This window comes from Nerophis ophidion, linkage group LG09 (genome assembly GCF_033978795.1).
Source record: "Nerophis ophidion isolate RoL-2023_Sa linkage group LG09, RoL_Noph_v1.0, whole genome shotgun sequence".
Taxonomy (NCBI): Eukaryota; Metazoa; Chordata; class Actinopteri; order Syngnathiformes; family Syngnathidae; genus Nerophis; species Nerophis ophidion.
The window spans coordinates 17,079,150-17,094,252 of record NC_084619.1 but is presented as its reverse complement, the minus strand read 5'-3'; the positions used below and the strand labels follow the sequence as shown (position 1 = coordinate 17,094,252).

Below are 15,103 nucleotides of genomic sequence, written 5' to 3'. Positions count from 1 at the left end.
CAGAGGTTGGCTACCTTTACCAGCTATTCAAACCTGTTTCACAGAGCGATGAAGTCATGTGTAGCCGCTAACATTCTCGCGTCTACCCAATAGCATACATTCTGATGACAAGAATATGGGCGTGCTGTGAAGCCATTGCCTTTGACACCTTCAACAACATGTACGAACCAATTGCTGGTCCAGCAATATGTTGTGTCCAGCTTCCTCAATCACACGTATGAGATTGAAAGGCATACTGGGTGATAAAGAGTACACTGATGGTTGTGATATAAACAACTTTAACACTTACTAATATGCGCCACGCTGTGAAGCCACACAATACAAGATTGGCAAACACATTTCGGGAGAACATCCTCACAGTACCACAACATTAATGCAACACAACTAATACCCATAATCCTTTGGATTCATGACACTTCCTGAATATATTTTACACCCCCGCGCCCCCAACCCCGCCCACCTTACCGACGCACGGGGGGGGGTTGCGTGTTTGGGGTGTATAAAATAGTCAGGAATTGTCATGAATACAAAGGATTATGGGTATTTGTTGTGTTGCGTTTATGTTGTGTTACTGGGAGGATGTTCTCCCGAAATATGTTTGTTGTTCTTAATTGGTGTGGCTTCAAAGTGTGGCGCATATTATTAAGAGTGTTAAAATTGTTTATATCACAACCATTAGTGTGCTTTGTGTCACCCAGTATGCCTTGCAGTCGTGTGCATGTTGCCGCGGAAGCCACACACAACATGATGGACTAACAAGAAGATTGTACATGTTGTAGAAGGCGACAAAGCCAATTGCCTCATAGCACGCAATTAATATTATAATATATTTAATATCTGGGTGACTGCCGGCAGTCATTCAAGAGAATAATAGCATCTCCTATTGGCTTTTTTGCTTTATGACACGGGACTTAAATGGCCCTTTGTATGACAAAGGATACCGATCCCAGAACCATGTATGTATAATATCTCCGGATGGTTCAACCGCCACCCGCCCGAATCTAATTAAAATCTATTTTTTTGTCATGTCAACCGCCCGACCCGCGGTTTACCCGCGGACTCCGCGAATGAGACTGCAAACCGCGCATCTCTAATTTCATTATTGGTTTTATTTTTAACAAAAAAATCTTACGGTACATTAAACATGTGTTTCTTATTGCAAGTTATCCTTAAACAAAATACTGAACATACAAGACAACTTGTCTTTTAGTTGTAAGTAAACAAACAAAGGCTTTTAATTAGTCTGCCAATGTATGCAGTAATATATTGTGTCATTTATCATTCTATTATTTTGTCAACATTATTAATGACAAGTGGTAGAAAATGAATTATTAATCTACTTGTTCAATTACTGTTAATATCTGCTTACTTTTTATTTTAGCATGTTCTATGTACACTTCTGTTAAAATGTAATAATCACTTATTCTTCTGTGGTATGATACTTTACATTCGTTTTGGATGTTACCCCAAATTTGGGTATCAATCCGATACCAAGTCGTTACTGGATCATACACTGGTCATATTCAAAGTCGTCATGTGTCCAGGTACATATTTCCTGAGTTTATAGACATAATATGAATTTTAAAATAACTAAAGAAGATGTTATGATGCCAAAAAATATTGACGTACTCAAAGTAGTATCGACTAGATACGTGCCTGTACTTGGTATCATTACAGTGGATGTTAGGTGTAGATCCACCAATGGTGTTTGTTTACATTTTGACGCCGGTGAGCTATGGGGTGTAGTGAACCATGTTTAGCTATTCCTCGTCCTGCAGGGATGATACTTGTAAGAAACGTACTTTATTAGGTCGCCATTAAGGCGAGAATTTGTTATTTAGAAGCAGTGACGTGCAGTCAGGGTAAATAGAAAAAAATGTTATATGTATCCAGTGATTATACTATAAAGTTATTATCCATTTAACTTCACCAGTTTTAGATAATTTTTTATTCAAAATCGCTGAATTTTCACATTTGCGTTCAAATACTGAGCAGAAACTTGCGGAGAGTCCAGGCCAACTGAGCCTCACCATGGATTGCACAATGACTCGGCTAACTGCTGTCTGCTGTGCAGTGAGACCGTATTGCTATATGAATTATATTATACATTTCCATTGTTTAGTTAGCTGAGGTACATAATGTTCAGTGTATTTTGTCAACAACTGTATGTGTGTAACGTATTTCTTGTGCTAGGCAATCATAAAATGCCTGCGAAGACGCACTGTGTGAGGCTCGCAGTAATCCCGCCTCCTGGCGGCAGAGGGCGCTAGTGATCCCAGAGATCATTCTTGCACTACTCGGCTAGGCCAAAGCCGGTATGTTTTAAAGTTGTCGTTTGCCTGCATATCGTAAAAAAAAACGTCCAACATTTTAAAACTAATTATAAACTTATAAGTGCCGACCATCAGGGCCGAGTTGCGACGAAAGAGTGTGTCGATGGCTTCCTTTGAGATTTTACGCTGACTTGGTAGGTCTATCTGTTTGCTAATAGTAGCTACTAGCCGTACCCATGTATTTTCTATGGGCGGTTAGCATCGGGTTTTAATCCCGTTTCCTCCAATGTTTCTGATCCGATTGAATTTATATTTATGTCGAGTCTTTATTTTGGGTACTTGAATATGGTGACTGAGTATTGTGGCGTTTTAAGGCCATCTGCATTTTGTATGCTACACAAAGACAATGAATGAACACGGCCGCAGCCGCGCGGTTACACTATGACGTCATAGTGACAACACCGTGTGGCTGTATGGACTGCGAATGCACATATGGACTGCGATCAGTTTCATATGGCTCTTATAAACTTGTAGAAATTTTGTTATTACCTTTTATGAATTCCCTGAACTATACCAACATTGTTTGTTGAGATTCCTTTGTGTTTTTCTCTTTTGTTTTGAATGGCCATTCTTATTAATGTCTGTCCACTAGTTGTTGCACTGTACATGTTTAAATAACACCAGTATCGTTTAAAGTATTTAATTGTGTCTGTCCTACTGTCTTCAAGTCATAATCTAGACTTCTGATTAGCCCAAATATTGACAACTTCTACTATACTAGCTAAAGTACCTGCTCCATTAAGTTAAAGTACCAATGATTGTCACACACACACTAGGTGTGGTGAAATTTGTCCTCTGCATTCGACCCATCCCCTTGTTCACCCCCTGGGAGATGAGGGGAGCAGTGAGCAGTAGCGGCGGGGGATAATTTTTGGTGATTTAACCCCCAATTCCAACCCTTGATGCTGAGTGACAAGCAGGGAAGAATGCTGGTATGAGCTTTCAAACATAAACCGTTAACTGCTGCCAATTAAATGGTGAATATGATACTCTATAGTATGGGTGTCAAACTCTGGCCCGCGGGCCAAATATGGCCCGCCGTGTAAATTCATTTGGCCCTTGAGGTAATATCAAATTAAGATTAGAGCTGGCCCGCCGGTATTATACGGGTTGCGGTGCCGCTGTAACAACGCATTTGCCAACCCTCACGATTTATCCGAGAGACTCCCGAATTTCACTGCCCCTCCCGAAAATCTCCCGGGGCAACAATTCTTCCGAATTTCTCCCGATTTCCACCCGGACAACAATATTGGGGGCATGCCTCGAAGGCACTGCCTTTAGCGTCCTCTACAACCTGTGGACACGTCCACTTTTCCGCCATACAAACAACGTGCCTGCCCAGTCACATAATATCTGCGGCTTTAACACACACGAATGAATGCAAAGCATACTTGGTCAACAGCCATACAGGTCACACTGAGGGTGGCCGTATAAACGACTTTAACACTGTTACAAATATCCGCCTCACTGTGAAGCCACACCAAACAAGAATGACAAACACGTTTCGGGAAAACATCTGCACCGTAACACATGTAATACCCAGAACCCCTTGCAGCACTAACTCTTCCTGGACGCCACAATATACACCCCCGCTACCACCAAACCCGGCCCCCCCAATTTTTATTTAAATTTTATTTGATAGGCCGTTGATATTTTTTAATTATTATTGATAGGTTGATTGGCAACACTAAATTGGCCCTAGTGTGTGAATGTTGTCTGTCTATCTGTGTTGGTACTGTGATGAGGTGGCGACCTGTCCAGGGTTTACACTGCCTTCCGCCCGAATGCAGCTGAGGTTGGCTCCAGCGACCCCAGAAGGGACATGCGGTAGAATATGGATGGATGAATAATTTGAAACTCGACTTGGCATGTCACTATAAAGTTATACAAGCCTTGCTTGTTCAATATTCAATGCAAAACTTATTTGGATCCCTCTTAAAAGGTTAATTTGTTCAACCTTGGCCCGCGGCTTTGTTCCGTTTGAAATTTTGGCCCACTCTGTATTTGAGTTTGACACCCCTGCTCTATAGGGTTCATATGTTTATAAATCTGACTGTGATGAAGCCAGTGCCTCACCAGCCATGAACCTCACCGCACGTCACTGGTAGAAAATAAAAATACTGTTGATTTGTTTAACCCTGATGTTTATTAATATCAGAAATGTAACCAATCACATGCCTCAACAACAACATGAGTCATTTAAGGGTATTATATAAATATATTGTTTTGATGTAACAAGCTTAAAAAAAACATGTTTTTTCAGTTATTTTGAGTGTTCTATGTATATTTGTCTTCAGCCCTTGCATCTGTGTAAGCCAGTCAGCTGCATTACTTCGCTTACCTTGCGTGACTTGAATCATGAAACAATCATAACAAAAGGAGATGCACAGCAGTGACCCACACTGGATGATAAAAAGTGCCCATATGTTCAGCGAAAAGGAATTTAGCTAATTGCTGGATATGTCACGAGGATCAAGCCATGGCTGAGTATTGTGCACGGAAACAAAGAATCCAAGCGATCAACATCCATTTCATTTGTCATGTGACACATTGCACTTCATGTATAAACCTGTAAAGAACACTACGTACTGCCCCACTTTACAGCAAAATACAGAACATGGCAGTTTGCATCTTTGGAAATGGCACAAATTTGATAAAAAAAATTAGACTACCGTATTTCCTTGAATTGCCGCCGGGCGCTAATTATTTTAAAACCTCTTCTCACTCCTGCGCTTACCAAAGGCATGCGGTAAAAGTAAGCATGTGCATATTATTTTAAAACCTCTTCTCACTCCGGCACTTACCAAAGGCATGCAGTAAAAATTTGAGTGTGATGTAAGCACGGACCTTAAATCCTACTGAATAGCTCTTAATCTTCTTCCTTTTATGCGATTTCAAATTACCAGTATTGAAATCAGCCTCCTCCATTTTGAAAATGATGACAGGGGAAGTGTCACTCGTGACGTCACGAGCTTGACCAGGCAGTAATACTAAGCATGCGCTAGTTATTTTGCGAATAATAATAATTCAAGGCAGGCGCATACTATATGCCCTGCGGCAATTCAAGCAAATACGGTAATTTAGAAAGAGCCCAGTTGCAGCTGTTAGCTTGTGTGCACAGCCTGCAGCCCTGCTTAAGCTGACAGTTTATTGTGATGACAGGAATTAAATACTGCGGGGATGTCTACAAGCACTATTGTGAGTTTTCTGGACTGTTGGGATGAGGATTGCACACGAAAAAAAGCTTAAGGAATCTAGTTAGTGTATGTAAGCAGCACAAAAAACGAACCTATTCTCAAAGGAGGAAACCCAAGCAAACCACAGAAGGGTATTAAGCACTTTCTTCTGTGTCAGGTTTCTGTTTAAGTACATTTTGCATGTATTTGCACCATCAGTACATTCAGCCATTGTCCCATCTACTGATTTAATACACAAATGAGGACATATATGTGTGGGACTGCACATTATATAACTGGACTGCGTAGGTTTACGCCACAGGGGCACAACTAACCAAAGCCAGTATTAGAAGCAATGTGCTGTGCATGTCAGGTTTATGCCTTATCAGCGCAGTATTCTTCCTGTGGCTTCCCTTCTGTCACGTCCAAGGCTGTTTTGTTTGCTGCACAAATACATTCTGTGGGTACATAAATGTCACATGTTTACACTACATTAGGTACACACTTGGATTCTGGAGTTATCAGTTCATTAGACGGCCATTATCGCTGCCATTTTACAGCTTGCTGCACTGACCAGGAGGTCACATGACGGGCATTGTCTATCATCATCAGCGATAAACGCAAAGAGGCTCTCATGCAACCAGTTATATGTTTGGGTTCAAAATTACTTGCTTCCAAAAATAGAATGCAAGTATTCCCCATAGTGGCCATATGGTTTATTAATTAAACTCCAAAAAAAGGAGTTAGGTGGAGGCTTATATTTATAAAAAAATCAAAATAAAAAAAATAAATTGACTAAGTTAAAAGTTCAAATATATATATTTATATAAAAAAATTGACTAGGTTCAAGGTTCTAATATATATATATATATATATGTATTAAGTGTATTAGATTCTGCAACTGGTGTTTGGATCCCACTGTACGCAATATCTAAAGAGCATGGAAAAAAGCATTTCACTGTGGTGTATTCTGCATGTGACGAATAAACTTTGAACCTATATGTATACACAAACACACACACACACATATATATATATATATATATATTTTTTGTAATAGAAATATATATATATATGTATATACACATATATATATGTATATATATTTTTTTGTAATATATATATATATATATATATATATATATATATATATATATATATATACATATATATATTAGATTCTGCAACTAGTGTTTGGATCCCACTGTACGTAATATCTAAAGAGCAGGGAAAAAAGCATTTCACAGTGGTGTACTCTGCATGTGACAAATTGACTTTGAACCTTGAACCTATATATATATATATATATATATATATATATATATATATATATATATGCATGGATGTCCCCCCTTTTCCCCCGTTCTTTTGTCAGGTGGGCGACATTTTTTTATTACACGAACTTAGTAATTGTGAAAAAATATTGACAATTTTAAAACCAAGACAAACCAAGACCGCACACACAAGAAAACACCACTCATTTAATTACTGCGTTGTAAGCACTTGACCTTGAAGCACTACCGGGTTTTTGGCGGTGGTCTAGAGTCCCCTTAGGGTACTGTTTATTTACCTGCATCAGTGTAGTTTGCAAGGTTTAGAGGCAAATAAATAAGATATCATTTAAAACATGATTTAAAATGGGATGGGGTGAATTTATAGAGATTTCATCATCAAAGTAGACGTTACTGCTCGCCCCGACCGCACTTACTTCACACTTACAAGGATTTAAAGAAGAAAAGATTTGAGAAACATCACGTCTTTACATCTGGGCGGTCCACAAATTAAGCATTAATATGAGACAGACAATGTTGGATTTATTCGGGCATCAGAAAGTACCGTATTTGATTGACATTAATGAGTGCCGTGCTGCTGTGATAGTGACGCTAATGAGAAAAAAGGATGAGTTTGTTTGCAGTTGATTTCCTACTACAATTTTTTGTCTGTCATCTACAATTTATCTCTGCTGTTGTTTTAATTGTGTGAAGTTGATAACATTTTTGTCATTGCTTAGCTAAATTGCCCTGTTGTTCAGCACTGTTTTGTTTCTGACAGTATTTTGCAGTATCAAGTTTCTGTATGCGGTTGAGCCTATATACGTGAGATTTGATCATCTAGTTCAGGGGTAGGGAACCTACGGCTCGCGAGCCAGATGTGGCTCTTTTGATGACTGCATCTGGCTCTCGGATAATTCTGAGCTGACACTGCTTAACACAATAAGTAATGAATAATTCCACTTGTAATCAAAGTGTTAAAAATAATGTTCAAAATATAAAATATCTTCATGCATTTGAATCCATTTGCCCTCCTGGGGGTTCTTCAGGCCACCATTCACCGACATAAGAGCCTGTTTCAGGGTTTTAGTATTTTTTTATTTTTCAATAAGTCTCTCAGTTGCTTTCCAGCAATTGTCTTTTTCTCTTTCGTTCTCGCTCGCGCTTTGGTTTCCAGCCCCAAGCCCGTCTCTACTCCTGGCTGCTGCTTATAATATAGCGACAGGTGATCGGATAAAAAGGCCCAGGTGGGCCTTCTACGCACCTGTCGCTGAATTCGAGGCCTGTCCTGGCAACACCCTGCTTCGCTGCAGGCCCGCAGGCCACGCCCCCTCCACAGTTAGCTTCAGAATAACAATGTTATTACAAAGAATAAGAGACCTCTCTAGAAATGTTGGTCTTTCTTAGAAATGCACGCGTTTTGTTGTGTTCAGTGTTAAAAAAAAATATTATATGGCTCTTACGGAAATACATTTTAAAATATTTGGCTTCTTGGCTCTCTCAGCCAAAAATGTTCCCAACCCCTGATCTAGTTCATCAATACCGTTAAGTATATTTTCCTCATGCGAAAAAATATTGCCAAACACGCTATGATGTAGAGAATGTTCATGTTTTTAAGAACAGGCTTAAGACCCACCTTTTTGATTTAGCTTTTATCTGATATTAATTATTTTTATTAAAGTTACATGTATTTTACTTTTTATCCTATTAGTTATGCAATATTTTATGTAGTTATCTTTGTTTATAATGTATTTATTGTATATAAATATATATATATATATATATATATATATATATATATATATATATATATATATATATATATATATATGTGTGTGTACTCTATATATATTTTTTTTTCTATAAATCTTCATATGTCTTACTTGTATTTTATTCTTTATCTCTACACATGGTTCCTACTATTTTCCAAGTTTTATTATATTTATTTTCCAACGTTCCTCAGATGAGCCATCTGCCTCGGGCGTTATTGGCTTGTGGGGGCGCTTTTGTGTCAGCGTCCTGGTGGCCATGGTCTGATGACCTCCTGGTGCAGATGGATCCTGTGATAGTGTTTACTCACATGGCTCCTCTGTAGTCAACAAAAGCATTGGTCCATATAGTTGCATGCGTATGTTGTGTGTGTGTGTGTGTGTGTGTGTGTGTGTGTGTGTGTGTGTGTGTGTTTGTGTTTGGTATCTGTGTTTGTGCATATGTATGTAATAATGGGGGATAAGGGTCACCGGGGTATTGTTTTTAACTGTGTAAAGCACTTTGCATTGCATTTATTTTATGTGTGAAAAGGGCTTTATGAATAAAGCTCAATTTTATTTGATGTGGTCATCTGTGTCGAATAAAGCACTTGGCTCTCCTGCACAACAACTAAGCCTTTAGTTTCTGCTATGAAAATCGACAACAAAAACCTGCTGCAACGGACCAACAATCACGATATTTATTACTAGGACTAAACATGATGTTCGATGAGGTCCCAAATCAGGTCTTCGTGGCTATATTTAGGCATAGCAACTACATCATAACGTAAAAGAACACAAATAAACTAATGCGATCTCTTGTCCCTAGTTTAAGCTTAGTTCTGCACTCAAACATAACTATTGGCTGTAGTAAAGAATAAACTCGATTGCATCACAGAAAGTTTCTTAAACACATCAAATGTTCACACAAACATTTGCTTAAGTTATCGCTCCAGACACAAGCATGGTCCAATTGTATACAAAAAGATGATAAAAGTGATCTCTCGACACAGTTTCACAACTTCCCAGACTTTATTCCGTTTATAAAACACTTCTTTTGGCTCTGTGTTGAAAGGTATTTCCGATCTCTCGATTTGATCGGAATGCCACAACAAAGTGGCATTTTTAGCTCAAACTTTTCATTTACTAACGCATCTCTCACTTAATTTAACGCTACGGGCAAGCTTGTTGACCATTATCTGAATTACACTGCGATGAAGCAAAGCAGACAAGAAGTCATATGCAACCCAGCAATATGCACCAATCACAGTCATTGTGAGCGAGGTGCAGTTTCGAGTCCTGGAAATCTAAACATCAACATCTTTTGTACAAGCCCTGTGTCCTGTATTGTAACTAGCTTTGTTGTGATATTATTGTGAATGTGTTGTGGATTTTAGCGATGTGAATCTTTGGACACCTATTGATTCGATCTGATTTCGATTGCCGGGGTGATAAGTACATTCAGAATCGATTCTTGTTTCAACACGATTCTCAATGTACACCGATTCTTGCAATTCCGGTGTGGGGGGGGGGGTTAGTTTTTCCTTGCCCATAAGTGGGATCTGAGCAGAGAATGTCGTTATATAAATAAGCTTTGATTGATTGATTGATTATTTGGAATAATAATTATAATGAAACTTTTTCAAAACAGGTCACAGGTTAGAAAAGCTCTCTCTTGTTGCGAAGAGATAGCCTAACAACTTATTTCAAAACATTTTGAAAAATTTAAATAAATACATAAATAAACCATTTTTATTTTCTTTAAAAATTATGAATTGATTTAGAATCGGGAGGAATAAGAATTACGATTCTGATGTGAATAGATGTGTATTTGTGCACCCCTGTTGGATTGTAGTTCATAGTGCTGAATTACTTAAAATTTTTTTTTTTTTTAATTACTATTCTGATTAACTCACAAAATTATTTAAACAAATAAAAGGTGCATGTTTTTTTCATAAATTCCGGCACCATTTCAAAAGTACCAATTTGGCACCAGTATTAAGTGTTAGACAAGCCTCCTCTCTTCCTGTTTTTAAATCTCTCTTAAAAACACACTTTTATTCCTTGGCTTTTAACACTAAGTGATATCCATCCTGCAATGGCGCCCCATTATACACCTGCTGTGAACCTGTTTTTATGTTTTTATGTTTTATTTATTTATTTTTTATCATGTTCTGTTTGTGTTATGTTGTTTGCTCGGTCTTTGTATTATCTTTTATCCTATGCATTCTACACCACTTTGGCTACCCCTGTGGTATATTTTAAATGTGCTTTATAAATAAAGTTGATTTGATTTGATTTGATTTGATTTATTGATCAAACTGTAAACAATACTGATCAGCGGTCTATACTCATGTGTCACTTAAAAATTGGCAGTATAATAAAAGTGTTGATGTGTAACAGTTCAACCAATAAACTAACTGACTTAATGTATTGCTTTCTATGGGCTTGTTTTTCTTCAACCAGTACTTAAGGTTCTCCCGTAGAGTAAGTTGCACATTCCAATACGTTAAAAAAGATCATTATTACAGAATCACTATTATTCTGTGTAAAAAGCAGCAACATTATATAAAGGACATGAATGAAACTTACCTTAGAACAGGGAAAACAGCCATTTCCATGTGTGCAGAGATGTGAGTGATTACTCTTGTTTGTGTTTGTTGTGGGTACCTTTATCAGTCCCCCTAATAGATGCTGCAAGCATGGTCTTATAGCAGCAGAATAGCAACCCATGACACTGACATGTATCATCAACAATGAGAGACTTACCTTTTTAGATCCTGCTTCACAAGTTATATTCAACATTACATAATATTGACCAATGACAGACATATATTGTGAGTTTGCAACAAATGCAAAATTCAAATGAAACATGTCAAAGCGCATTTCAACGTGATTCTTAATTGTTAAACCTCACAAACACAAATCCAGACTTCCTCAGATCCAGTAAGCTAGTATTGACTTGCTGTGTTTTGCTCAGTACAACACACACACACACACAAAAAAAAATGGAGCTTTACCTTGAATGCTGAGTAGGGATCTTAGAAGCCAAGATTCCCCTCTCTGCCCTGAGGAGGAGAGTCAAATGGCAAAGATCAGACGTCCACTTACCCCACAGGGAGAAGAGGTGAGGATCACAGCCAGGATGGGAGGCCCACAACAGTATGATCACGTCGCACGCAACCCCAAACCCATTATTTGCAACAACAAAAACATGTCGCCCATGTTGTCCTCACATCCTCGGTTCTCATGCAGCAAGCGTACCAGAGAATTAGCGCGTAAAGCAAAAGCTGCACCTACCTTGAAGTGCCACTGACCTCAACTTAAGTACATTATGTAAATGAACACAAAGAGGGGGGGAAGTACCTTTACTTTTACCTATGAGATTTGATGAGATGGTCCATAGTGAAAGCAAGTTCCAAACACAATAAAGGACAACAGAAGGAGAGGAGGAGACACCAATGAGAACAATGTAGGATAAGAAAGGGATAAAGAGGCTTGATAGTTGCACAATAAATAAAGACATGACTACAAATGGAACAATGAATGAAGTAAACAAAGATGACGGAGCCAAAATGAATCAATCCATTACTGTAGATTGATGTTAATGCATGCATTATACCCTTTATTGCCAAAAGTATTTGGCCACCCATCCAAATAATGAGACTCAGGTGTCTCAATCACTTGGCCCGACCAGAGTTGTAAAAAAATCAAGCACTTAGGCATGGAGACTGTTTCTACAAACATTTGTGAAAGAATGGGCTGCTCTCAGGAGCTCAGTGATTTCCAGCGTGGAACTGTCATAGATTGCAACCTGTGCAACAAATCCAGTCATGAAATGTCCTCCCTGGTAAACATTCCAAAGTCAACTGTTAGCTTTATTAGAGGAAAAGGGAAGAGTTTGAGAACAACAGCAACTCAGCCACCAAGTGGTAGGCCACGCAAACTGACAGAGAGGGGTCAGCGGATGCTGAAGCGCATAGTGCAAAGACTTTCTGCACAGTCAGTTGCTACGGAGCTCCAAATTACATGTGACCTTCCAATTAGCCCACGTACGGTACGCAGAGAGCTTCATGGAATGGGTTCCCATGGCCGATCAGCTGCATCTAAGCCATACAGTATATCGCCAAGTTCAATGCAAAACGTGGGATGCAGTGGTGCAGAGCAGTGGAGATGCCTTCTCTGGAGTGATGAATCACACTTTTCCATCTGGCAATCTGATGGACCAGTCTGGGTTTGGAGGTTGCCAGGAAAACGCTATATTTCGGACCGCATCGTGCTGAGTGTGAAATTTGGTGGAGGAGGAATAATGGTGTGGGGTTGTTTTTCAGGAGTAAAGCTTGGCCCCTTAGTTCCAGTGAAAGGAACTTCTAATACTCCAGGATTCCAAAGCAATTTGGACAATTCCATGGGATGGCACTTCAAGTTCATACGTGAGTCAAGGCAGGTGGCCAAATACTTTTGGCAATATAGTGTATCTTTAAAATATCCCCTCTCTAATACATTACTCAAGCACAGGGGAAGGGAACCTACTGCCCTCAAGAATATTTGATCAGGTACTGTTATAAGCCAAAAACTGCTCAAAATTCTAAAAATTATAGTTTCAATTGGTACATCATATTTGCTTTTATAAAAATAGGCTCTTCGATGGTTTTAAATAGAAAAAAAAAAGGTTTCCGACCCCTGCTTGAGAACATATAAATTTAAAGAAGACACACGACAAATTGAATGAAAAGACATAACCTAACCAGAGCAGCAAGTCAAGAAACCAATTGAGCCCATAAAGAGGAGTCGCCAACCATAATTAACACCAACTAGGTCATTCTAATGAAGGACCGCATTAGTGGCGTTCATCTTTGTGCTGGAGTCTCACACACACACACACACTTTTTCAAATCACAATGACAGCATTAGGGACAATGAAGGGAAGGCGGGAGTAGGGAACAAAGCTCATACCTTGGTCGCCCATCATCAGGTGTGCCAGACCTTAAAGGAAAACAAAAGCACAGTCAGCAGAGAACAAGGGATCATGGGAAGTTGTGTAAAAAAAAAAAACAGACACACGGGCATCTCTTCGAGAGATGTCTGTGTTAGTGGAAGGACAGGGATCAGGAAGAGTGGGACGGAGAGGAAGAGGAGAGTACACACACGGGGTCAAACCAGATGAGCATTCGGAGTTGCAATGCGTCATCGGCCACTTACTCATTCAGACATCTTCATTCATGTTTCATCTCTGATTAAAAATGCACAGATGTCCACCCTGAGAGTAAAGCGGTAAGTACCTGCTATAAATATAACTCAGTCACCCATGTATCAGACACACATCATAAAAATATATGAACACGTTTGTCGAGGCAATGCACACAAAGCCTGAACTAAAATAGGAATTTTAGGAGTGCCTGCCAAGGTCATAGCAATAATAGTGTAGTGTTAACACCACATTTCCTCCACTGACACACATCATTCCCTATTAAGGTGTTACACACCAAACAGTCAATACATTTTCCTTTCTCAAAGGGGTCATAATATGATTTTTTTTTTTTTGATCATACATGTAACACTTGTGGTCGACATACCATGTAATGGTGGTTCTTTGGTCAAAAAATGTTGCATACATTACAGATTAATGAACACAACTTTGCCAGAGTGCTGGCACTTCTTTACTGTAGCGGTGCTGTTTCGTTAAAGGGGAACATTATCACAATTTCAAAAGGGTTGAAAACAATAAAAATCAGTTCCCAGTGGCTTGTTGTATTTTTTGAAATTTTTTTCAAAATTTTACCGGTCCCCGAATATCCCTAAATAATGCTTTAAAGTGCCTTATTTTCGCTAACTTCGAAACCACTATCCATTTCCCTGTGACGTCATACAGGGCTGCCAATACAAACAACATGGCGCTTGCCACAGCAAGATATAGCGACATTAGCTCGGATTCAGACTCGGATTTCAGCGGCTTAAGCGATTCAACAGATTACGCATGTATTGAAACAGATGGTCGGAGTATGGAGGCAGATGGCGAAAACGAAATTGAAGAAGAAATTGAAGCTATTGAGCAAATAGCTATTGACGCTATTCAGCCATAGCGTGGGTGTACCTAATGAAGTGGCCCATAGCATGGCTGCCTTATTAGCATTGCCGGTAAAATGTGCGGACTAAACGATCAGGACTTTCGCATCTTGTGACACTGGAGCAACTTAAATCCTTCGATTGGTAAGTGTTTGTTTCGCATTAAATGTGGGTATCTAGTTTCAAATGTACATACAGCTAGCGTAAATAGCATGTTAGCATTGATTAGCTTAGCATGTTAGCATCGATTAGCTGGCAGTCATGCTGTGACCAAATATGTCTGATTAGCACATAAGTCAACAACATGAACAAAACTCACCTTTGTGATTTCGTTGACTTAATCGTTGCAAATGCATCTGCAGGTTATCCATATATCTCTGTGCCATGTCTGTCTTAGCATCGCCGGTAAAATGTGAAGACACTTTGGTACATTCAATGGGGGTCTGGCGGCATATTTCTTGCCAGTGGTGCAACTTGAATCCCTCCCTGTTAGTGTTGTTACACCCTCC

General features: G+C 39.1%; 1 protein-coding gene across 21 annotated transcripts in view; it reads right to left on the bottom strand.

The window, feature by feature from the left end:
* Nucleotides 1-15,103, bottom strand: part of nrxn1a (neurexin 1a) — a 775,979-nt gene that overhangs the window by 702,230 nt on the left and 58,646 nt on the right. For 10 of the 21 annotated variants that reach the window (XM_061910433.1, XM_061910435.1, XM_061910444.1 and 7 more), the window contains 2 exons: nt 13,485-13,514; nt 11,549-11,596 (listed from right to left, as the gene is read on the bottom strand). The exons of 5 other annotated variants lie outside the window; for them this stretch is intronic. In XM_061910433.1, coding sequence (XP_061766417.1) covers nt 11,549-11,596; nt 13,485-13,514 — 78 coding nt within the window. The remainder of the gene's footprint in view (nt 1-11,548; nt 11,597-13,484; nt 13,515-15,103) is intronic. 6 more of the 21 variants (XM_061910440.1, XM_061910441.1, XM_061910443.1 and 3 more) reach the window with 1 other exon arrangement.